The sequence below is a fragment of the Typopeltis vanoorti genome, chromosome 2, assembly GCF_054136105.1.
Source record: "Typopeltis vanoorti isolate ZY-2024b chromosome 2, IOZ_Tvanoo_1.0, whole genome shotgun sequence".
NCBI classification, from domain to species: domain Eukaryota; kingdom Metazoa; phylum Arthropoda; class Arachnida; order Uropygi; family Thelyphonidae; genus Typopeltis; species Typopeltis vanoorti.
This window is the reverse complement of record NC_143550.1, coordinates 24,199,650-24,224,952: the sequence shown is the minus strand read 5'-3', so window position 1 is coordinate 24,224,952 and position 25,303 is coordinate 24,199,650. Positions and strand designations below refer to the sequence as shown.

The 25,303-nt window shown below is 34.8% G+C and overlaps 1 protein-coding gene across 2 annotated transcripts in view; it reads right to left on the bottom strand.

Annotated features, from left to right (window-relative positions):
* Window positions 1–3,802: 3,802 nt before the first annotated feature.
* Window positions 3,803–25,303, bottom strand: part of LOC150108877 (scoloptoxin SSD14-like) — a 141,470-nt gene continuing 119,969 nt past the window's right edge. For both annotated transcript variants that reach the window (XM_090410561.1, XM_090410553.1), the window contains 8 exons: window positions 22,729–22,851; window positions 19,330–19,427; window positions 18,717–18,909; window positions 16,277–16,446; window positions 12,362–12,633; window positions 12,103–12,272; window positions 10,296–10,434; window positions 3,803–5,043 (listed from right to left, as the gene is read on the bottom strand). In XM_090410561.1, the coding sequence (XP_090266687.1) occupies window positions 5,002–5,043; window positions 10,296–10,434; window positions 12,103–12,272; window positions 12,362–12,633; window positions 16,277–16,446; window positions 18,717–18,909; window positions 19,330–19,427; window positions 22,729–22,851 (1,207 nt within the window). In that variant the 3' untranslated portion in view covers window positions 3,803–5,001. The remainder of the gene's footprint in view (window positions 5,044–10,295; window positions 10,435–12,102; window positions 12,273–12,361; window positions 12,634–16,276; window positions 16,447–18,716; window positions 18,910–19,329; window positions 19,428–22,728; window positions 22,852–25,303) is intronic.

The following is a 25,303-nucleotide window of genomic DNA, read 5'->3' as shown; positions in this document are numbered from 1 at the left end:
TATTAATCCAGATTGAAGCCTCCGAATCTGCCTTCTGAGAGGAAAAGCAGACTCAAACTACGTGAGATGAAAGAAAATAGTAAACTGGATAGATTCACCCCCTGGCCCTCGACTACTCTAATAGCATTAGGGGGAAGAAGCAAGCGGAATAACATGAAAGAGTAGGGACCAATCTACAGATGTATATGACATGAAGAACAGTTTGGTTTTAGAAGGAGAGGATGCACAGATGCCTCTTTCATAATGCAACATATCATAGAAAAAAGAAAAGAATTTAACCTCCCGCTTTCCTTCTTCTATTTATTGACCGAAAAAGCCTATGATAACTTGAACAGAAATCTACTCTGGAAATTATTACAAGATGATAAAATACCTTCGAGAGTTTCAAATAAAACTTTCAAATTCTATAATCATGTCGGTTTGACTGTTACAAGTAAAACTGAATTTATGTGTCATATTCCCCTCCTTTTGCGACCGACTTTAATATGATCTATGAAAGCTGGTGGATCTGGAGCGTTGTATATTCTTCCCGCAGTTGCGTATATTCTCAGGTCCATTTTGTTGTTTTAGCATATTTTTATGGCGTCACCCCGTCCCCCATTTCCTCTTCTACACACTAATTCAGTATACCAGAGTAACTGATAAAAAATCTAATTGTCCTTGTTCGGAATCGAAACCAAGTTCTTTTAATGAGGAGACTCAAGTTGTACCATAATTCGTTATATAAACTGCGATCTAATCTACTGATTGACATAATGTGCTGATGCTCATACTTACTGGAAACCCATCACTTATAAAATCAAGCAGATTATAATGGGATCATCCATCCGTCTAATCGCGCAAGTCATCCCGGTTAATGCCATGAGCAGAAAATGTTACACTGCTGTTTACTACTATGATCCGTTGCTCAGAATCCATGTTTTGCAGTAAACATTGTCAGCTCGCTATTACATTCAGAAACTTATTTTCTGAGTAATTATAATCATAATTATAGAAATGATTAAATAATTATGTCTACAGCACTTTTAATATAGTCCTGATCTGTCTTCTGGCTTGCACTCAAAATCAGCTAAAAAAGACTTGTAGGGAAAGGACTTTAACCTAAAGTCCAGTACATCTGACTTTCTTCTATTCTAGGAATACAATGTTGCTAACTTTACCTGGCAGCTAATTTCAAAACGTATGTGTATATGTATATACCGGAACGCTTTTAGTGCGTAATTTCTGAATTGTATAATTTTCATTTTATGATCCCTCATAGCACAAGTCAAGTGTATTACGTCAGTTAGTCAGTTGTGTTCTCCATGCTGTTGCGGGAAGGGAAAAAAAAAAAAAGAAAACCTTAATATGAAAATAAGAGCACTATTCAAATCCTTAGGCTGAAGAATTATTATTTGTTTTATTTTTCCATTTGAAACCTAAAGCAGAAAAAATATTTTAAAGTTGATGTAATGCATAAGATTCCAAACTTTTCAGGAGAATTTAATTCGCATCTCTTCTAAACTTCTGGCTAATACGAACTTTAATGCCAAAGTTATATAGAAAATACGCTCAGCAGTCCTCCCACGGAAAAACTATGTGGAGTTTAAGACATAATATTCGGACATGAAACTATGACCGTTCAATCATGCAGAGAATCCAGTGATGCACTAAGACAAAAACACGCAAAAGATTTTCAGCACTTTTCTTTCACTTTTTTGTTAGTTTATATGCTCTACCTCAGGGCTGTTCAACCTTAGTAATCTGAGGGTTGCATTAAAAAAAGATTTATCCGAGGGCCGCATCCATTGCGCATCTAGTAATTTAGTAAGCAGCAGTGTAACAACCTCGATAGATGAAGAAACGAACAACACTAATTGCGCACAAATCGCGCGCTCTCGTTCCCCGTGAACGCCAGGAACATGCGCGTTAGAAAAATACACCGTAAGAACGCTACTTTGACACATCTAATATTTGAAAAACACGTGGGTATATAGTGATATAAAAACACCAAATAAAATTACCAACATCGAGATTATCGATTAGTGATAGAATTAAAATGTCTAATACGCATTCCGTTCAAATTGTTATTTTATTTTTTCGCTCGTGAAAATCAAAACCCACAGGCGGACAGCCCTGTACTACCTGATCTATTTCTCATTTCTTTTCACCAATTTTAATGTCATAATTGCTCTGAGATGCACTAATTGTGATGATACTGTACGAACTGAATGTCGACTTAACCTCCTATGGTGGAATTTCGCGGAAGCAATCATGCATATTTTACAGTATTTTATCCTTATATTAATCACTTAGCGTTCATTTCCAGGTGTTATAAATATTGCGGACGACATTTTTCACTAGAATGCCTTTGAAAAAAAAAATGCAGGACCAAAATGCTTACTGCAACAGAGTGTGTATGACTAGAGCAGAGTGAAAAGCTTTGTTCAACACGTGAAAACTTTGTGATTTAAGAAAAAAGAGTGTCATTTACTCACATACCTTATAACAAATAACATTTTCGGAAGATAAAAGACAAACTCCGCTCAAGTAGTCAGAAAGTTAAAGATTTTGGTATCATTTTCTGCATTACGTGCCATAAAGAAAGTAAGACTTTCCTACGTAAGACCATCACGCAAAAATTAAAAAATATCTGGCAATTAAGGCATGCTATGACGACCATCGACAAAAAATTCACATGTTTCGATTGTCTAATTCCTTTAAAATGCCGAAAAAAAATTAAAAATAAACAGGAAAAGTATATAACTAAGAAATGGTTGCTTTAAATTCATTTCTGGCTTCCATATATAGAACTATGGATAAAGGAAATGTACAAATCTTAATGAGGGCATAGAAGCGATGTTCTAACTTGAAATATGTCTTGAATTTGCAATTACGAGTTCTAATCCCGTGTGTCATTCGAGAAACCTTAAAATACACGAACTGGAGTTAGCCACCCACTCGCAATAAGGAAGGAATAAACTTTTTGAGATGGGATTTTAATTCCAAAAAACAGACCGGAGAACAACACATGCAGTGGTTTTGCTGTAATTCAAATCAAACCAAACTAAAAATATTATTTATTTTCAGAATCCCATCTAGGATTTTGAAACTAAAACCATTTTCCTTTCTCTCTACCCCTTCGTCGTAAAGTCTTTTATTCTTAGTTATTGTTTAAACTGCAAACAGATGGTAATTTTACTCCGATTTTCTATTAATATGTCCAGCCCTTTTTATTTCGTACAAAGTTGTTAAAAAACAGTGTTTATTTTTTAAGCGATTTTATTCTTTACTATTGTACTAGATTCCAGGAAGACAAAGAGAAGATATTTCTTATCTAAAGAATATCCAGGAATTCTCTCACTAACGCTGATTTCTCTAGAAATGAGGCTTTAATTGATGATGGTGATAGATACGTCAGAGCTGTTTCAACACTTTCCAATGTTACGCAATGTCCAGTTGGATGCACACGGAAGGTTCGCTCTTTTCTACCTGTAATCTGGATTATTTTCAGAACTCCGAAATAATATTCAACTCTGTTTACAATAAACTGTAGCCTGTCTATGCAAACAGAGCACAGACAGGCTACAAGCTAGGATATATTATGTTAAAAGGCTATTTCTTAACATAAATCCATCTCTTAGATTATCTGTTCACTTCGGTTGAGCTCAATAATCGGAAAACTGTGATTATCTACAAATCTTCGATGAATAATCAGTTTTTTTTTTCATAAGTACATATTTACTAAATTCTAACCTTCAAGTAACACCGATTTCCATAAATTACGTAACTTCGTCATTAAAAATAGAAGAAAATACTAAACTAAGCAATGAATGTACTTTATTTTGATTCTGCGACTTCAATATAGGCCACTGATATATCAGTGGCCAATATATACACAAATGCATGCCATTAACAGAAGTGTGTTATGGATCATTAATAATCAAACCAGATGATAAATATGTATAGGCCTACTTGAAATATCGTTGTGATCAGGGTGAACACTAAATTTGTTATTAACGAGGATGTCTAAAAAATAGCCCAACAAGCTTTCTTATATGAAAGACTTCATTCTGAAAGATGCATCTGTTGCACATAAGGTGACTTAGTACGCTTTGTTCACATAATTGTCAAAAATGTTCGTTCATTTGACCACAGGGGTGTTATCTAAGCATAAAGGAAGAGCGTGTGTGTGTGTGGTGCTTTAACCAGAAAACAATCAGCACATTTTCTTCGGCTGAATTTGAGAAATTAGTTCACTTTCAGTGATCCTGAGTGATGGAAATCACCGAATCCAATATTTCGACAGTGCAGTGTTCAGAACTTCCCAGTTGTTGTACCTACCATTTACTTCGACAACCAGAGCTGCTTGCTCATTTCCAATCTGTTTCGTTGTTCGTAAATCAATTAAACGAAGCCAATGTCTGTTTCCGTGACACGGCATTCTTGCGTCTAACAATAGGCGATGAAATTCTTCCAGTATTTGTACCCTTAACAAGGAAATCGGATCGTGCTACGTACCACTACGTATTAGTGTGTTTTAGTTGCCTTTCCATGTTGCAGATGATGGTGTAATCCTAAAAAAGTAAATGTGATCGCATCTTGTGGTCGTATGAGGAAACAGGCGATGCAAACACTTTCATAACCCATTCAAACTTCATCCATTGCAGGCAGTTGCATATGATGTTATTAATTTTTTTTTTGTTACCAAGATTGATTTAATAATGCATGTAGATTACTTTAAATGTACATAAGAACACATGAGAAATGAGAATTAAACCATACGAAGTAACGTTGTCGATCAGAAACATAAATCGATGAGAATTCTGTTTGCTTCATGAAACTTACAAAAATTGGGACGGAATTGAGACGACACCAGTATCCTTCTCGCTCTATTGCATTCGTGGAACGTTATCACAGATTTGAGAACAAACTAATGTATCTTAACATTTATCTGTTTCACGATGCATCTCTTCTGTTCCAAAGCATCTTCCAGACAAACATTTCTCGGTAGAACAGTCCCTACTCTGCTCTAAGGCCAGTTTCATCCCTCGCTAGTCGTATCTATATTCCAAAATAAAAAGAATAATAATGATAACGTAATCAATTGAATATAATGAAAAAATATAATACACAAGGGCGATAAAAATAACGGAAATAAATCTTAAATTTGTCAGATGTCAAAAGTGAATTAGTGTTCGTTGAACTCGCACTTTTTATTTGATGGACTGCACCTAATAACCTACGCATTATTAATTTCAAAAATTTGGTGCCGTAATTTAGTATTCTTTTGGGTCATTTATATCATTTGCCGTTTTTAGAAAAGCAAAACTGAAAAACGATCGTTTCTTTTTCTTTTTCGTATGAGATGCTATTGTATAAAATATCCCTTATTTTCTATATTAAGTAGCTAAACCAGTTCGATAAGTAAATTTTCAAAATCAGCTGAGCAAAGATATCTATACCGGTATTTGAGCATTTTACCTTCTCACTCCTTATCCTGAATTTTGATCTTAATATACAGAAATTATTACGGGATCTTTAGCAACGTAACGAAACCCCCCCCCCCAAAAAAAAACGTTTTTGGAGCTTTTCACGTGTTCCATTTTTTTTTTTAATTAAGTGAATTAAAATGACAGATTCGGGGTTAGCTCTAATGATTCCAGTAATAAGCCACTAGAGTTAGTATGACCGATCACGGAAGAAAAGAAAAGATTAGAGCGATGTGCATCTATGAAAGTTCGGAGCATACCGAAAACTTCCCCCGAAACTCAAAATGAGTAAAAACATTCATCAACGAAACGCTCTTTTGCAGTCTCTAAATCGTACAAAAAGTTTCAAAGAGGGAAATTTTAAGTAAGAAATCTTCAAGACGCCTTGGAAGAAGTATTCATCTGTGGTACACTTTCTTCACAGAAAACAAAATCTAAAAATGGAAGAGAGTTCTATTTTGTGTTGCAATCTGAACTGAAGCGTTGAAATTTCGACTGCTGACATTTGTATTCCTTTCGTGAGAAGTGTTACGATGTTTGTAACAAATTTATTCGAAGAACTCTGTTAAGTAGTGTCAAAAGTTAGAACATCTTTCTTTAAACTTTGAATAGCTTTTTCAACGCATAATTTTGTTTTGCCTAATTTTCCCCACTACAAATTGTCCAGCCGAAACTAAAATAACTCCACAAGTTTTAATAAGAATCCTAAACAGCAATTCGCATTACCTTTTCCCTAGCCGTTATGAAATTAATTTATCAATATAAATCATAAAGTGTAAAAAAAAAATGAGTGGAAATCAAAATGTACATTACCTGCTCATGTAGTGATGAGATTTTAATTCCACTCTTTTTTTTTTTTTCCCGTAACAACCGAGAATATATCGATCATGAATAGGTTGACCGAATGCAACATTCGTAAACAGAAGATTAGACCGAATTTACAATCGGATGAGGAATTTATCTGTTAATAATTATGCCACACAAAGATTAATCTGTTATTCTGTGAGTACCCATCTGAGTACAAAAATATAAGTTAATTACAAATTTTACATAATTATAAGAAGAAAATTATTAATAACAAAGTTAGAAAGAAAGAGAATGAATACATCAATGTCCTGATATCTACCCTATGTATATAAAATGATAAGACTTTTTATGTAATGTTTTTGTGTCACGTTTTTTGTCAAGTTATTTGAAATGTTTTGAAACTCAGGGGATACCCTGAGTGTCGAGTCTTTAAAATTCGAGTCATCAGAATTCAAGGAGAACCGGCCTACCAGTCTGAAACTCGGGGGGGGGGGGGGTGCTGTAGGTGCCAGGGGGGCGGAAGCCCTTTCGAGTTTTCAAAATTCGAGTCATCAGAATTCAAGGAGAACCGGCCTACAGTCCGGAACACGGGGGGGGGGGGAGGCTATGCGCCAGAACTCCCTAGTGTGTGTGTGTGTATCAGGAAATTGATGTATTCGTTGCGCACACGCACAAACGGGTGTTCAAGACTGCCATGACAACACTACATGATTAAGTTTACATTATTATTAATCTCTTATCAACAATTTTCCTCCAAATCAGTCTATTACATGTGAGCACTCCAATATTGTCATATCTAACATTTCATGATTCTAAAGCACTTCCGACCGAATCAATCCACCAAGATTTTGTTCCATCTTGACATCAAACACCTGTTTTGTTAACCTTTCCTTCCCCATTCTATTTAAGTGGTCACGCTACCTTAGGTTAGCTCAGCTGACACATTCTTGAATGCGAACAACGTCCAACTCCTTTCTAATATCTTCATTTTAATAGGAATCCGCCATAGATGCCATCACTTCACTCAGCTCTGTGGTCTCTAGTCTTTGATCAAGCGCTTTATTTATAATCCAACTCTCAGATCAATAACTTAAAACTGGTTTGAACACTCTTGTATACTGTTAGTTTGATAATTTTGGCTAATTTCTCTCTTATTCAATATAAACTTATTTAGTTTACTTCCTACCATACCAGCTTTACTAATTCCATTGTACATATCCATATTTAATTTGCCATCTTCACTAAAAATCGTGACTAAATAGCAGAAATGTTTAATTGTTCTATAGGTTCTCCTTTCAGAATGCAATTCATGTGTTCAATGCTTCTGCCTATTTTCATAATTTGTCTTTTTTTGTTGCTGATTTTCATGCAAAATTTGTTATGGCTGTTATTCAATTTACGTGTAGTTATAGAATCCTGGAGACTTGCACACTACATGTATTTAGGAGTACAACATGATCATTTGCATAAAGCAAAAGCTAAGTTTGACATCTCCAATTCTAATATCAGGACTATGGCCACTTTCTTTCATAATGTGATCCATACAGATGATGAATAAGAGGGGAGATAATGTGGATCTTTTTCTGATCTTGTACAGCAAACCATCTTCCAGTATTTCCTTCAATTCTAATTCTAACTTCTGACCGACAACTGAAATGCATAGTCTATATTTCAGTACTGTGTAATGTTATGTATAATACTATGTTCATTCACCCCATATAATTGTGGTGTTTTAAAAAGCTTTTCTCTGGGCACCTTGTTATATGCCTTTTCCAGATCTACAAATCTAAAGTACAGATCCTTTGTCATGTTCCGACAATTTCTCAACTATTTATCTTAAAGTAAAAACCGGATCTGGATAACATCTATTTGGCCAGCTTGTTCTTCTCCAAGTTTCTCTTCCACAATCTTTCTCCACCTTTTCAAGTATGCTTGCATAAATCTTACATGGAACACTTACTGGAGAAATTCTTCTATAATTATCACATTTCCGCTTTATTCCTTTTTTTTTTTATAGATGGGTAGTAGAAGAGCTCCACTCCAACCATCGATAATTCGAGCTTCTGAATTATGCAGTGTAGCCACTGCAAAAATTTTTATACCTCCATACTTAAAGCATTTCTGGTTAAATATCATCTACTCCAGCTGCCATTCCATATTTTAAGTTTTTGAAGGCTTTTTTACCTCAAGTATTGATATGTACTCGTCTTTTAATTCCTCTTGAAAATTTTCGAATAGGGTTCTGTCATTGCTTGGTTCATTTCAGTCTCTTTCCTCCAATTCTAAGCTTCTTCAATCGTCTCCAAAACAATTTGCCACCATCCTGATATTTTCCATAACTTTTGTTTAGTTACTTTTACACATAGCCTAACTCTTGCATTTTTCTCTGTATCCTTTTAGGGCATTTGCCAACTTATTTGTTAGAAAGTTTTAGTATGCTTTCATTTCCAGGACCGCTTTTTAACTCTTGTCCCCACCGAAGTGTTCTTATTTTTCTATCCTTGCAGGCAACTTCACCACATACCTCCATAGATGAATCAGTCAATGTCTTCTTCAAAGTTTGCTACTAAAACTCCAAGGTTTAATTAATACTTACAATGTATAATTAAATCAAAATATTGAGTTTAAAATTTTAGTATGAATAATTTTGACGAGCTTTTTCAAAGAATCGGTTCGGCTTAAAATTGAAAAATACTTGTAGGTAGCAGAAAGATTCCTTTGCTTTTGTGTTGACTAGAGTTCTCGATTTAAGAGAATCTGCATTAACCACAAAAACAGAATATTATACTCACTGCTATACTCGACAACAATAAATAATAAAATGTATCTCCAATAATATAGTTAGTTATTAATTTATACGTATTATATAATCATTGACTAAGCAAGATATCTCTGCTTGTCAGTTTTGTTTAATATAGAAAAATAAAATTGGGATTTGGATGTAGTAGTGTTAGGTGGATTTTTTTTTGTTCGCAAAATTATACTCGTATAATATTGTATAAAATTATACTCACAACAAAAAGGTGTGTCTGCAGCCTTCTTTTCCCTTAGTCCTATCGTGGCTTCGGATCCCAAAACAAGTGAACATCCATTTGAGGCCAGTTAATTTAAAAAAAATAACGATATCTCGGATACGAGAGAGAGAGCCTGTTTTGCGAGATGAAAACTCTCACATCTATCAGTCCGGTTAACTCACCTTCACTAGAAAATTCATGATAAAAGTTCGCATCCTGGACGGGAATCGAACCCAGGTCTTTACAACCAAAAAGTATCATCGAAACCGACTAAGCTACGGAGGCTCCATGTTATGACGGAAGCGTAATTATTGGCATTCATGCAGACCGTGATATCTACTGCTTGTAATAATACTTTTCATATCAATCCAAAAGGACATTGTAGTCTGACCTGTTATACACGTTTCTCAAACATGAAAAAAAAAAAAAAAAAAAAACTAGTCCACGAGGGATGGCTTCGCAGAGATTTCATTTTAATTGTATAATACGAGTGCTGACATCAAGATGACGAAGAAGGCTCATTCACTTCGACGTAAAGACTAGGAATAGGTGATGTTCGAAATGTTCCGGCGGTTGCGATTCAGATTCTGGGTGTACTGTATGGCGGATAGAGCACGACCACCGAAGCATAGCCTTGGAGTCTGAAGTTGTCGACTCTTGATTAAGTTCTCGATAGAACATCAGTCTACATCCCACGAGGTAGAAGATGGACGGGGGATGAAACATTTAGATGAACACTGAGGCAGTGTATAGGTTATTGGCATTAAATCTGTAAGCAATATTACTAATGCATTTCTGTATCAGTAATATCGCACACACGTGCCCTTCAAAATAAGAGAAAAATATGACATTAAAAATAACTATGAATTTTAAAAATTTTCACCATAAATTGTAATTCAGACAGTTATTACTTTCTTTTTAGATCATGTTTCTAAAATGTATTTCTTTTTGCAATTGCCAGAAACGCTAAAATCAAGAACATGTACTTAGTTATTGTACTTACTATTTCAACGTTTCCGTCGCTATTCACAACGATCGTAGGGCTGGTGAACGAAAGAGGTGCTCCACCAGGCCGGAGAAAATGTTCCACGTTACTGTTAAGCACAATGCCGGTAGATGGCGAGCGTTTTAAACTTCCAAAACTGAAAGAAAACAAATCAACTCTCAAAACTTCCAAGTATATATTTATCAGTTATCAATGGAGTTGAAGGTTAAAATACATTCTTAAATAAAGAGACTACTTTCGGAAGATGTTTGGAATTACAGCCGAAGTAAGGGTATGATGTCAGCGAATTATGTTCTTCTGGTGATCAGCCTATTCTCAGTTTGCGGGGATAAAATCCTATCACCTCCCAGGAGACGGGCTAATCCACCTTCGACTGAAAAGCGTGCCCTTGGAAGAGATGGCATAATTAGCATTACGTTAATATGTTATTGACAATGGTTGTTACTAGATATTAATACCTTACTTCGAAATATAACAAGGTTTATATATATAAACCTTATAAACTGATGTTACTCGTCTAGATGACCTACTCGCCTAGTGTTCATTTTGCTTAAAATTATTTTTAAAAGGATGTTTCCAGAATTGCAATAGTTCTTTAACCATTGCGTTTATTGATTTTGGATGATTAAAATGGGTGCAATCTTCGGTAAAGATTACTCGTTTGAAGATTCTTAGTAAAAATTTATAAACCACGAGAGAAAGAAAAATGTAAGAGAAATATGCCGCTGTTGAGATTCTGAATGAGTTTGGTATTTAACGGCCGTACAATTAACTTATACACAAAACAGGTTTATCGAATGTGATGTACTGATGGAAGGGAGACTCAAAGTCCTGGAATTCAGTTTCTAAGATAATGAAGGGGAAAATAGTTCATGTGTATTCCTATATCGCAAAATCTAGGCAAAGACTCTTCAGAAAAAAACAAACAAACTTAAGTCTTATTAATGCTGGAAGTGCAATATTGCGAATCTATATAGCTTTCGAAATATTTAAATATTTCTGAATATGTCAGCAATTTGAATAAAAACTGAAAATAATTCCGAATTAGGTACGACCATAAGAAGAATATTACGTCTTAATCATGCGTTTTTGTTTTTAGCAGACAACTGTTTATGCGAAGAAAAACATACGATTTCTGGAGGAAAATTATCCCCCCACTTCCATCGGTTTATGTTTGTGAATAAAAAAAATCTATAAAATGCTCGATTTCTTGAGAGAAATTGAAACCAAGGTTTTTCCACTAAAGGAGAGTATCGATCTACCAATTGCGCCATCTGAGCATTACATAACATTAGGCAAAAATAACGAGCTCTTATTACCAATCAGCTCAGAACTTTTTAAGTTAAAGAATATCTTCAAACTGTATTAAGACTAAACCCAACATCGGTGACAATATCCCTGCAAAAATTAATTTGCACTTCGTTCTTCAGGGTTTGAGTGCCATTACCTCGAACACAGACCAATTATCGATAATTTGACGATGTGAATGAATAATACAATAAATAATGCTTAGTAGGAATAGTCAATGCCTCAAAACATTCCTACTAAGCAGAAGGGTGAGCCACCATACGAAATAAAGAAGCACAGAGAATAATTACAAGTATATTAATCAACTTAATATCTACGAAATGATTAACCCGACTGCTGGCAACTTTATTATAATATTCTTTGAAAGAAAAATATAAGCCACGTTTTACAATTACTTTGGTATCGTCAAAAGAAGATAACGAATTATATCCTTAAAACAGATCAAACAGGAAATACTCCTAACTAGTGAGCAGTACAATAACTGAGTTTTACTTACTCGTGATTTAGGGTACTTATAACTGAGACCGCATCCCCATTTGGCACTAGCACCGATACTTGAATTATTTCGTAAGTCTGACGGCCTGTGTCCGCTCCTAAAGATCCGGAATCATGAGAAGTGGCGGTTTCCTTTCGAACCGAATCAATGTGCACTTCCGGGACTGGTTTCTGTGGAAAAAATATAATTCGAAAATGAGATGAAGAAAATAAAGCCCATTCATTTAGATCGCTGATATGAGAGATGTTCTGTTACTAACCTGCGGTAGCCTTGGATCGTTCTCGTGCTCTGAATCTGCATGTGGGATGGTGAGTTGCCCTGTTTTCAACCGATGAAACCGAGGCTCCGTGCTGTTCGGCAGGTGAAGCAAAGTTCCGTTGAGTACACCCATTGCAATCACGACAGCCAAAACATCTTGGCTTTCACCACGAGGATCAGAATAGACTGTCATACCGTTTGGAAGGGACAGTACCCGAGGTTCAACCCATTCTGGACTGTACATTTCCATATCTGTTCTAGTAATCATGCCACCTAGAAAAATGAGAAGGGATCAAAGCTATGTTATGTTTGAAACTAAGCGGATTTCGGCGTTAATTGGCTAATGTCAATTGCCTGATCCTATTAACAATATTTTAAATATTAAGATAAATATTCATCTTTAATCTTTCCTGCACTATAACGAAGTATGAGCACAAATGAGCAAAGCATGTCAGTAGAGTGTATACGACGGCTCACTCCTGCAATAAAGACCTTTTCACCATTCAAAAAGGAGATGGGAAAACCAATATGTTCAATTATATTGCTCAAAAGAAGATCGCAAAGGAGCAGATCTTATAAAGGATACCGAAACCACGTGATTCGAAAATAGCAACTTCGTCTATATGATTTAATGATATTCCAACTAATTAAAGAAGCTAATGGGAAACAATTAAAATGGCGTTATCCAAAACTACAATGAAAGAAAATGTAACACAAAATTATATAAATAGCACACAGTGGAATAATGAAGAAAGAAACAGTCGAAATGGCCGTGGTCTTGAAATAACGGAGATGCAAATAAGACTCTGGCGTGAATATTTATGTCTTAGTTGTGTGTGTTCTTCTGGCTCGTTTGCAGGATAAGAAACCCTGCTCCCTCCCCCCTCTGCATGACAACGTTTAACTCCCTTTCCGTTAAGAAGTCAATCAAACGCGTACGGCAATTAAAGATGAAAGTGTATGTAATAAATGTAGTGTGTGTTTGCAGCCAATAATGAATGCATTACACAAAAAAAATTGCAATATATATATACGCACGCACGCACGCACACACACACACACACACACACACACACACACACACACACACACACACACACACACACACACACACATATACAAACATATAAAAATCAGGGGCGAACATTCTGGATGTGCGGTGCTCATTCACCGAATAACAATATCACCGATATTAAATTTTTGCATTTATTCCCGTTAAAGCTTCCCCTAATTGTTTTCAGACTTCGCGCGATTCCTAGAAGTAAACACAATAGACTAATGCTTCATGAAGAGGCCTTTCAACGCGTAAACATTGCATCACATTCGCGTTAATGGCCCAGATGTGCGTTCAAAATATACACACCTCTGAGTCCTTTTAAAAGATGCACAGACGACGCAGCGGGTCAAATTCTTAGCGTTCTAGTAGCTTTAAACTGCTCAGAAAGCGAGGCTGGATGAGCTCTGAGATAATAGCACCTAGAGACTGTATTGGTTATTGTGTCAACCAATCCAATTGAACGTTGCCATTGGTCATGAGTTGCTGTTTTTGTTTTCTGAGCTTCATCTGTTTTGCGTGCGTTAAGTGTGAGCTGACGTGGTAGACAAGTTTATATATATATATATATATATATATATATATATATATATATATATATATATAATACAGGCAAGTATTTAATATATAATTTTCGATAAATTTAACTGTTTTATCCTTCACAATATCTACACAGATAATGAGCTGGGATGGCAATACATTCGATTAACAAAGAAAGCATAAAATTACGTGGAGTATTAGAACGAAGATCATCCATAATAGATAAATGACCAACGGAAGTCTTAAGCCTAAAGAAGGAATTGGTATCTAAGTATTAGACGACATCGGGCAATGTAGGGAATGACCACACATTATATACTGAGAACTGTGACTACGGATAATAACATCTCAAAAAAAAGTTGCATTAAGAAGGTGGAAATGAAAAAAAAAATTCAAAGTTAGGTTCTAACAAGAAAAAAAAAAGTATCGCAATACTATATCAGAAATAATTAAAAAACGAAACACTTGTTCTTTCATAATAAAAGAAAGAAAGAATTGAATTAAAGCTGGGAAATATTTGGTCGTAAAGAAGCAGTGTTATAATCTTTTTTTTGGGGGGGGGGGGAATAGATATCAGATATGAAAAGAGATGAACGTCTTCATGCTCAAAAGAAATTATTCACAAAAAAAAAAGGGAAAATCGCATCCTTCTTAGACATGTACAAGTTAACTAATAAAAAAAAACCCTCTAACATAAATCTAAGAAATAAAATGATAAGAATGAAAAAAAAATCATTGTAGAGTAAATATTTTAAAAAGAGGTTCAATACGATTTTTATGATAAAAAGAAACAAATATGGAGATTGATTTGAAACTAAAGCACTGAATTAGTGAATTTATAAACAATCTCTAAATTGAATAGAAAAATACTGAGAACTTTCTTATAAATTAAATGAAAATGAAGCATGAGTGGGAAATATCACAAACCGAGAAAAAAAGTAAGAAAAATTAAAATTATACAAACTGCCAAGAATAGAAGAAATACAGAATGAATAATTAAAATATGAGAAATAATATTTCAAATCAACTAATGAAACGCCTTTTCTAAACTTAAGTATCAGATGAATTGAGGGAGAAATAATCCAGTGCTAGTTTCGTATTAGTAAAGACTTGAATAATTCTAGGATTAATATCCTCTTTGAAAATCTGTAGAAAACTTATTGAAATTTTAAATAAATCTGACGTTAAACAAATAACGACTTTGGATGTAAAAGGTAAAAAAAAAAAAAGATTAATGTTTATGACTGCAGGTTTGCCAAACGTATAATGTACTGACCGAAAATAACAGAACAAGATAATGTATTTTGAATACTCTCAAAAGGTATAATATAAAATGAAGAATATGGCTCTTTGGATTATTTTACTAGATTTTCCATAAAACTCATAAGAATACTACGGAAAACAAGAATAATTCTGGTGTATAAAGAGGACAGAATTTAAATACTCTCAAACCAAGGCATAAAAGCAGTTTTAAGTTGTGCATCAGAAACAAAAGCTGCGAAGACAATTAAGATCAAATAAATATTTCATAAATGAAAGAAAGCTGAAAAAAACTTTTGAAAATATCACAAATGAAGCGATATAGAAGAAATGCGACAACCAGTTAGCAAAAAAGACGTTAAAAAGAATATAAAAAGGATTGAATTACAAGAACAGAAATATGATGACCAACTACTTAAAAAGACCAACTGGAAGGCCAAGAAAACGAACATGGTCGCAACAGGTTGAAACAGAATTATACGAATGCAATTTACCTTTCCTATTAAAAAGAAAAGGGCCTCGTCATAAAAAAAATGTCTATTTTCCCACAGTTGTGATGGGCAAAATGAGCATCTGTCAGCTGCTGTGAATAGCTTAGAGAAAACTAGTTACCAGTTAAGGAGTATGAGCAGCAAATAAAACAAGATTCTTTTAGATTCTTGCTTTAATCGAGAGACATTTAATTATGACTTATAACAGAAAAGCGGAAATTCGGTCGTTGAGCATTGTTTCCTGTCGTAGCGCAAGACCAGTTTGTTTGCTTCGCATGAGTAAAAAACCCTCCCATTTCTGTATGAAAGTAATTAAATTTACTCTCACTTGAAAGGCCAATATAAAAGTTCATTCCTCACGCTGCAAACAGGATTCGAAACCGAATTACACATAAGCAAAATGTTTTTCCGACAGATAAAAATGCAATGCATTGTTCTTTTAGAGGTGAAAAATCTGAACGCTATTCATTAGACTTACGGTAGAGATTTAAAGATATTTACGATTCGACAATCCATTAATTGTTTTGTTATTAAGTTACTATTCCAGGGAAAAGAACCCAAGCATACTTACCAACTGCTTGAATGTCGTCAACTAGTTTCTGGATTAGTGAAGAATCTTCGTACAAGACATCTTCAACAGGCTCCATGGATATCTGCTCGAGAGAATCAGCAAGATCAAGCATTTTAAAAGATTCTCCTTCTTTGTACACTTTTCCGCTTCTGTTGTTTATGAATATTTCCCTAAAATGATTATTATTTTTAATAAATTCGTGGACACTACAAAATCTGATCACTCTTTCATTCCTAGCAGAACCCTAACAAAACTTCAAACAGTCAATAATATATTTTTTTTAAATTTTTATTCAATACATGCATTTTAGTTTAACGAAATCCTTTTTATAAGATGAAATACTGAACACGGTAATGTGGTGTAAAGAAACTTCAGAATTATGTTGGAAAACTTAGTGATATTGCAGCTATGACACACAGCTGCAATATCACTAAGTTGGCGCATACGAAGTAGAAATAAAACATTAATGTCAAACGATGAAATAATGAACTGTGTAGCCAAAAGAGGAGGGTAAAAAACGAATACTAATATTAAAAATGATATCACTAGAGGTAACATCACAGCAAGTTTATTTTAAGAAACCATCCACTCACTCGTCAAATAGATCAGGGTAGCTTACTGGCCGAATTGTAAGTGTACGCCCCATCTTTCGGTTAGTTATTGGTTTTTATAGTCAGCAAAATAGTTCAGAATTGGGATATTTTAAATCTGTTTGGAGGAAGAGATAAAACAATATTATACAATATTTTATGATAATTTAGAAGTTAAATTTCAAGTACAGAGTTTATGTCACTGTCTGCTACCTGTTAAATCAGCACTCGCTAGTACATTTGGATTTCATCCCCTGTACTAATGTTTTGCAACTGCGCAATTTTCTTGAGAGATTCTCCGCCTATTTTCAACGACCACATCTCAAAGGCGGACTGGAGAAAAATCTGTGTAAAAACGAATCAAGTATTTTCATCGTAGAAAAGATGCAGTCGATTTGAAATAACACAGTCACTGAAATCGGAGATAATCAATAAAGATATACTGTCGGAGAAAGGGATATTAAGTTCTGGGATATTGGCTAATATCAAGAATCAATATCCAGTTGTTGTTTATTATTTCAAAGTTAATTATGCTTGTCTGTGTTTTACACACACACACACAAAAGCATATAGAAATGAACTTATTTCTATCCTAAGCTTAAACAAAATATGGAAATTTTAAAGAAAAAAAAAGATACTCTTTTATAATTTGCAATGTGAACAGGGGGAGGGATTCTCGTACTGATATGAATATAAACTCCAAACGTTCCGTCATGCATAACACTTAAGGATGGCTTTCATCAGTGAATAAATATTTGAATAGCTGCATCCACCAGCTGCTGGGACATCATGGACCTATCATGGGGGAGCAAGTTTATCATGCTCGGGCAACGGTCTGATAGTGACAAGATAAAAGTTAGCGAAGTGGAAAGGATGTAAATCCAAACCGAAAGTAAAGAAAAACAAACAGAACTTCCTTCAAATATACTTACATTGTAAGGAGGTGCAATGCGTAAAAATAAGTTGTCTAACGCCTTTTTAATCTCTCCTCTTGGCCATCAATGATAGCTGAGCCCACGGCTACCTTAGTTTTTGAAGGTACTATGGATACAGCAACCAACTGTCCCCATTTTGTGATCCTAAATCCTAATATTGTCTGATACTGAGGATTCTACTGTCAATTTTCCTGCGACGCGAAGTTAAAATCCTACTCACCTTTCGACTAACTCTGAAAAAGGCTGAAACCGTTCCTTTAGTCGACGACTAGAATCGAATTTACAACGGTCTTCTGGTGATTTAACTTTATGGCACCAGATGCGACAAAGCTATACAGACGCTTTAATTCCTGGTTGTCCAGGACATTAATACTATACCATATCCTAACATATATTGTCTGAGATAGTATTGGATTGTATGACAGCGTCTAGATTACACAGTTGATTTTGAGTTCAGGATGAAAAACCGAGTTTCCGGGAGGAAAAAAAAAAAAAAAACCGCTTGCCCATGCCAGAGATCGACTACCTCGGGAAGAGGTCAAAGAAAACCTTAGAAAATGTTCCTCAGTCGCCGACTAGATTTGAACTTAGGCCTTCCTTCGGGAGGTCAAGCGTCGTGGAATGCAAATGTCATTTCCACTGAACTACAGACTATTCATAATTTATTTGTTATATACTTTTTTTGTTTTAATTTGAAAAGCTTTAAACTAATCGCATACTACAGAACTTTATAATTACTATTTATTTCTACTTATTGAGAATATTTGACGTTTAAATGCTTAGCTTTGATCCGATTACACATACCACACGCACTCAGTCTTAAGTTAGCTGTTACATTGTTTGTTTACAGCTGAAATGTGTCTGGAATGCAAAATAAAGCTAGTAAGCTGCAACGTCAACGTCAAGAATCCTTACCTCAAAGTTTTTTCCTCAGAAATTGCTTCACTTGCATTCTCCAGGGCTGAAGAGAAGTATTTTGTTACTGATATCCCTCGGCGACATAACTTTATGGTTTGGTTGAATAATTCTGCCCACGGTAGAATTCCATACGCTGAATGAACAGCATAATAGCCCGGCAAAGCTCCTGGAACTGCGATTAAGTGGCCACCTGTTGAAATGTAATATACGTATCATGTTTTTTCAAGTAAGACAAGCATGTAAGACAGATGGGGTGGAGAGAGAGAGAGACAAAAAAAAAATAAAATAAAATATTCGAAAAAATTAAACTATGTTTTGTATTAGAGAGGGTCAGAAGATATAGTATTTTTTCTGATGTATTAGACGGATTTGAATTTGGATCTCTGATGAATCATTGGGCCCACAAAATTAAAAATAAAATAAATAAATATTCTTCCCTCTTTAAATTAATGTACCGAATAAGTAGATAATTATGCATTCAATGGATTCATGCCATAATTAATCACGTACAAAAATACCACAGGAATCAAGTCGAAAATTAGGACCTCCGTGATGTCATTAACATTCCGATATGAAACTGTCTGTTTCATAATAGAATGGGAGCACTTACCTAAGTTCTCCAGCTTTACATCATTCTCGAAAAGGTCTTTTAAAATTGCCTCTGGCACCGCACCTCGAGCGTCTAGTATTTGCACCGTTCCCAAACTCCTAAAATTACAAAATACAACTTATAAGTCAAGTTTTAGCAAACAGCCATTTCTAATTATTTACATTATGACATAAAAAAACTTGTAACAAATTTGTGGCACATATGCACAATAGGTTGTTAAAGCTTTAAGAAACATTGGGTGATGAGAGGAGAAAGGATAACGCATCTAATATCTTCTAACCAGATTGTGAATTCCGTTTGACAAGCAAGAACGAAGTACTGTTTTTTTTTTTTTTTCGAGAGTGGACGACGTAGCAATCTTGCGATATCCTAGCTCTGGTTTTCCTTACAGAATTTGCATCCAAAGTTTTATTTTTTTTATTCTTTAAACTTCGAAGCGAGACCAGAGCAAGCCAATTTCACTTATCTAAACGCATCACGAGGCTTGATGGAAACGAAATTAATAAATGCAAATCACATGTTCAGGGGAATGAAAATGCTTAGAAACCATATCCCTGTGGGCTTAAAACCAAAGATTAGCGATTTCTTACTTTTGATGATAACGAAAAAGGTGCATTAAAGTTAATCTCTGTTGCAAAGTCCAAATAATGCAGACTGATAAAATTATTCACTTCCTCTTTAATATTCCCTAGAATTTCATTACATATAGAATATTGTTTCCGTTCAAATTCATATTAGCGACAAATTCTAAAAAGGAGTGCTCATTTTAGAAAAAACGTGGCATTTGCAATTCAATACGAAAAAAAAGTCGAAACCTGGGCCAAGTGAAGATTTTAAAATATATTGACAAAATACTATTCCGCGCTCGTAATTCGGTTTTAAAATTAAAACTGTACTTTGATTTCATTTTTAATTAATTTTTGTGAAATGGCAAATTTTAAGCTTTTTTGAAAGCAAATTTTACTTCTGAATATGTTACCAAGTGTGCTGCCAGATAGTAATATTACTATTTAGCATTTGACTAATTCTTTGTGTAAATTAAGAAATGTACGGCACCAACCTCTTCCTAAATCATATCGAGGATTTAGGCTGAACGTGAGTTTTGTAGCCTTCTTTATTAGAAAAAAGTAGTAGGCATATTCTGCCGAAAAAAGAAACCATCACTCGCGTAATGGATCAGCTAACTCACCTTCATTTGAAAAGCTTTTATAAAATTCCTTATTACGTCATTAGAAAATTCGAATCCAGATCTTTCCTACCCACAGAGCACATCGAGTAGTCCTTACAAAGGCAACAGAAACACTAAAAAAATGGAGCATAAATTAGGTATCGGTCTTCGACCTTCTGAAAGTGAATTTAACAATTATCATCAATAGCTTTCTCCAGTACCCCCCCCCCCCTCCTATGGGACTGGTACCTCTCCATGCTTCTTCCATTTTAACCGGTGTTGTGGATATCTGTGGTGGAGAGATGCACAAACATTGTTATTTCATTGTCCCATCTTACCACTGGTCTTACTGGTTTCCGATAACCAGTTCTTGGTGTCCACCATTCTGTTGTTATCTTTGTCCATCTGTTATCAGACAGTCAAGTCACATGTCCTGCCAAGCGCCATTTGTTGCATTTTATTACTAAGGGAATGCACACTACCTTTCTTTGTTTCCTTATCCAAATATTCTTTTTATCTAATCGGGTTATTCCCAAAATGTCTCTCATGTTTCTTCGTGTTTTTTCAGTTTCTCTAAGTGTTTTTTTAGTCAAACTCCAGATTTCATACCATAGGCCATTGTTGGAAGTATACACTGGTTATATATCTCCTTTTGAGGAAGTTCAGTAAATTGCTTTAAAATATCTCTCTATAATGATTAAAATCTTTCCATCTGCTGTTATTCTAGTGGAAATTTCATCACATGGCTTTCTGTAATGATTTGTCCTAGATATTTGTATGAATTCACTATTTCAACCTCTGATTTCGTTCCATGCTTCCACAGTAATATATAGTGAAATATTTTCACTATATAATATTTTTGATTTATCCATATTTGTTTGTAGGCCTATATCCAGACTTACTTCATTTCATTCAATAAACGTGTTTTAGTTCTTTTGGTAATGTTGCTATTAGAATGATATCAGCGATTCAAAGATTGCTTAAGTATTTTTCATCATTATTCAGTCCTTTTTTCTCCCAGTTCAGCTTTTTCATAGAACATTTAAGGCCTGTTGCAAATAATTTTGGTGAGATGTCTCCCTGTCTGATTCCTCCTTTTATTTCTATATCTTTTCTATTTAAATTTATTACTGATGGACTTTCCTCTCTCTTACACACGAGTTAATACAAATATCATCTATTCCTATGTTTTAAAGCTTCAAGCATTTTACACAGGTCTATTGAGTCGATGGCTTTTTCATAATCTATGAAAGCCAAATTCTATTTTTTTGTTTTTTTCCATTACTTGATTTTAGGCTTGTAAATGATCTGAAGTTGAGAAAGATGTTCTGAAACCTGCCTGTTCTTGTGGTTGATGAAAACTGAATACATTGTTTATTCTGGCATCTATAAGTTTTCTAAACAGCTTATGAAGGACTGGTAGAAGGATTATGGGTCAATAATTTCTTATGTCAGTTTTCTTATATAGAATGACGATTTTTCCAGTTCCAACGTTTAGGAGTTATTCCTGCTGTCAAACACTCACTATAAGAATTTTGCTAGTTTTATGTACAAAAGATCTTCATTTTTAAATTTTTTTATTAGTATTCCATCAAGTCCACGTGCCTTTCCATTTTTCATTTTTGTAAGTGCATGTTTTACTTCATCTTTGATTGCGTATTAATTATAGCTTTTCGTATCCTTTTCTCTATTACTTTCCCTTTATTTTTTTTAATATAATTCTTGATAAAATTTAGCTATAATTTCAAAGAGAAATTTTCATCTTTTACACCTGTCATATAAAGATTGGCTGCATTATCAAGAAGTTTTGTTTTCTTTACACTGTTGTTATTTTCTATTGCCGTTCTTATAATTTTTAAATTGAAACACCCTTTTATTTCCAGTACTAATACTATCAATTTCCACAGATGCTTCATTTGATTTTTCTTTTTTTTTTTCCTGCCTTCGCATTGAAATCTTCCATCAAAATATTAAAACAATGTTTACGATTTTCTAGAAGATGATGTATTTGTAATAAACAAGTTCTACCTCTTCATCCCTGTAGCTAGACGTAAATAAACTTGCACTATTCTTAGAGTGTATCCTATATTTAATTCCACCTTTTGAAAGTGAACGTAACATCAGTGCACATATATTAAAGATGCGACTGTTTATATTATTTATTATACACCAGCAAATATTCCTCGCTTCTAGCAGAAGTTCTAAACGAGTATTCACTGTGCAATACATACCGTTTGTAGATTGTCATTGCAAATCCTCCACCAAGTCCCGAACTGTGAGGGCTAATAACACCCATACACTGCAAGATGGCGATGGCAGCATCAACAGCAGAGCCGTTTCTCTGCAGCATGTCTCTGAAAAATGAAAAAAGAAATTCAACCATAAAGAAATATATTTTTTAATATATTGTATGATTTACAACTGTCAAAATGCACCATTCCTACATATACACACACACGAACGAATGTTAGAATAGGTAGCAGATTTTTTTTTTTTTTTTGTAGAGCTACAGAAAACTAAATCACTGAGATTTTGCGCGTGTGTGTCCCCTATAAAAGTGTTTGTATCGTGTGGCTATGAAGTACTCGCTTTTGAAAACACTACTTGGATGATCAAAGTATTATTCCTAAGCCTAACTTCATACAACGAGTACTAAGAATGATTTAAAAGTCATGTAAAAACTGGTATTCCACTTTCTGTGTCTTCAGAATCTGGTTAAGTAAGGGAAGTCAATTTAGAAAGTGCGAGTACAGAAGCAATGCCGACTACTTCCGAACGAGAATTAGGGGTATTCAGAAACTGGGCTAATGCGGAATAATGAGAAAAACGGGAAAACAGAAGTAGCAATTTAGTTCCAAACAGCACAAGAATTGCGATTACTTAGGTCCACTCAATATTAGATTCTTCTTACTATTTTAGGAAAGTTTAAATTAACGAAACGACAAATACTACTTTAAACCCTAAAAATTGCCTGTTTAAAATACCTTTCCTAATTTTAAAATGCACAATTCATAATAAAATTCGGATCTACTTGACGATAGGAATGTTTGTTTCAACTGTCAGAGTTCTTTCCCCCCCCCCCTCCTACTGCTCAAATGAGTTGCTGAACTATTAATTATTTTGCGCTTTGGCAGGGCACGAGAAAAATATTTCACTTATTTTCGAAGTTGAAAGTCCGTACAAAAAAATAATTTACCCAATTTTCGTACATATAACCTTGAACAACTAATTTGGTTTTTATCTCGGTCCCTAATTGCTCGGATGTTGTTTCACACTCACATCGCATTATCCCTTAACTTGCAGATAAAAATCGTACAATTTTTTTTAAACTAGAGAATCTTATATGCACAGATGAAATAAATATCTATTTTCCCGATACACAGATTTACACTGCTAGACTCAAACTGTGCACAATAACTCCAATCCCACACGTGACTTAACTATTTGAAGTCATAAAATTTCCCCTGAAGGAGAAAGGGGATCAGTTCAGAAACAAGCATCGCTTATTGTAATACTAATGTCTTTTAAAGACTTTATATTGAAAAAAAAATTGTAAAAATAAACAAAAGAATTTCTAGTAAGAACTAATGTTTTAAAGAAACGATTAAGGTGAGGAACAAAAAATTATCCATTGATATAAGTACAGTAGTCCTACTAAACATTGGTCGCGGATATTAAGTCTTATTGAGCAGTGACAGAAGACGTTTCTTGACAGGTCTGTGAAGAAAGTGGCAGGAAAGATCATAGTTTCACTCACCTGCATATGACTTCCTGTTAAATAACACAGGGGGGGGGGGCTATCTTACATTAGCGTTCAAAACCTAAGGAGACGAACACTATTTCTGAAGATTACAACTGCAAATAAAGACAAATCACCTTGTTTCTATAACTCACGATTTCGAATAGAAAGCGGGTACACTTCCAAATTTTCGAATCGCGCGATAAGCGATCAACAGAATAAAAGGCAGCGCTAAGCGAATTCTGTCTGAAGGACAGAATTCTTTTCGTGAAGGAATAAAGTTGCAAATTAATGTAATGTCTCGAAGATATCATCTAGATGATTTCACGCGTGGAAGAATAATGAAGATTTATGTGAGTTTGGAATCTCACATAGCGTTGAATTCAGGCTCTAAGCAGCGTTTCAAACCAATGAAATGAACTCCCGATGTTTGCAAAGAGGTTGCCCTCGGTCTACCGCGGAACACGTGAAGATAGATTTTTGGTTACAAAAGCAAAATGTAATCGACGCCCAAAGCAGGTCAGCTTGCAAATCGGCTCCAATCATGTACAGGTACGCGGACATCTCGACAAATTGTGGCAAGACGTCTGCGACAAGTAGGCCTATACTCCGAAGGACTGGAGCCTGAGTCCCTTTATCCACAACTCATCATAGAGCACATTTTCGGCGGTGTTGTATCAAAAAAAAAAAAAATCGGCCAAGACACTAACAGGCTAATGTATTCTTTACAGATGAGTCGTTTACGTCTTTCCTCCGATTCTAGATGAAACTTGATCTGGTGCGAAAATGTTCTTGAAATGGATAGATACGACGATGTTGGGAGGCATTTGGACGCACGGAGCTACAAATGCTGGAAAAGGAGACTATGACTGGTGAATGATATTGCAACGAAGTCATAGTCTCTTAAACGCCATGTTGATTGTTCCGTAGTGCTGTAGGCGAAGAATTCATTTTCATGGATGATAGCAACACCAAATCATAAGCAAGCAGTGAAGATGCCTCTGGAAACCAAGGATATTAACTGAATCGAGTGGCCAGCACGCTCCCCAGATCTAAACGCCATTGAA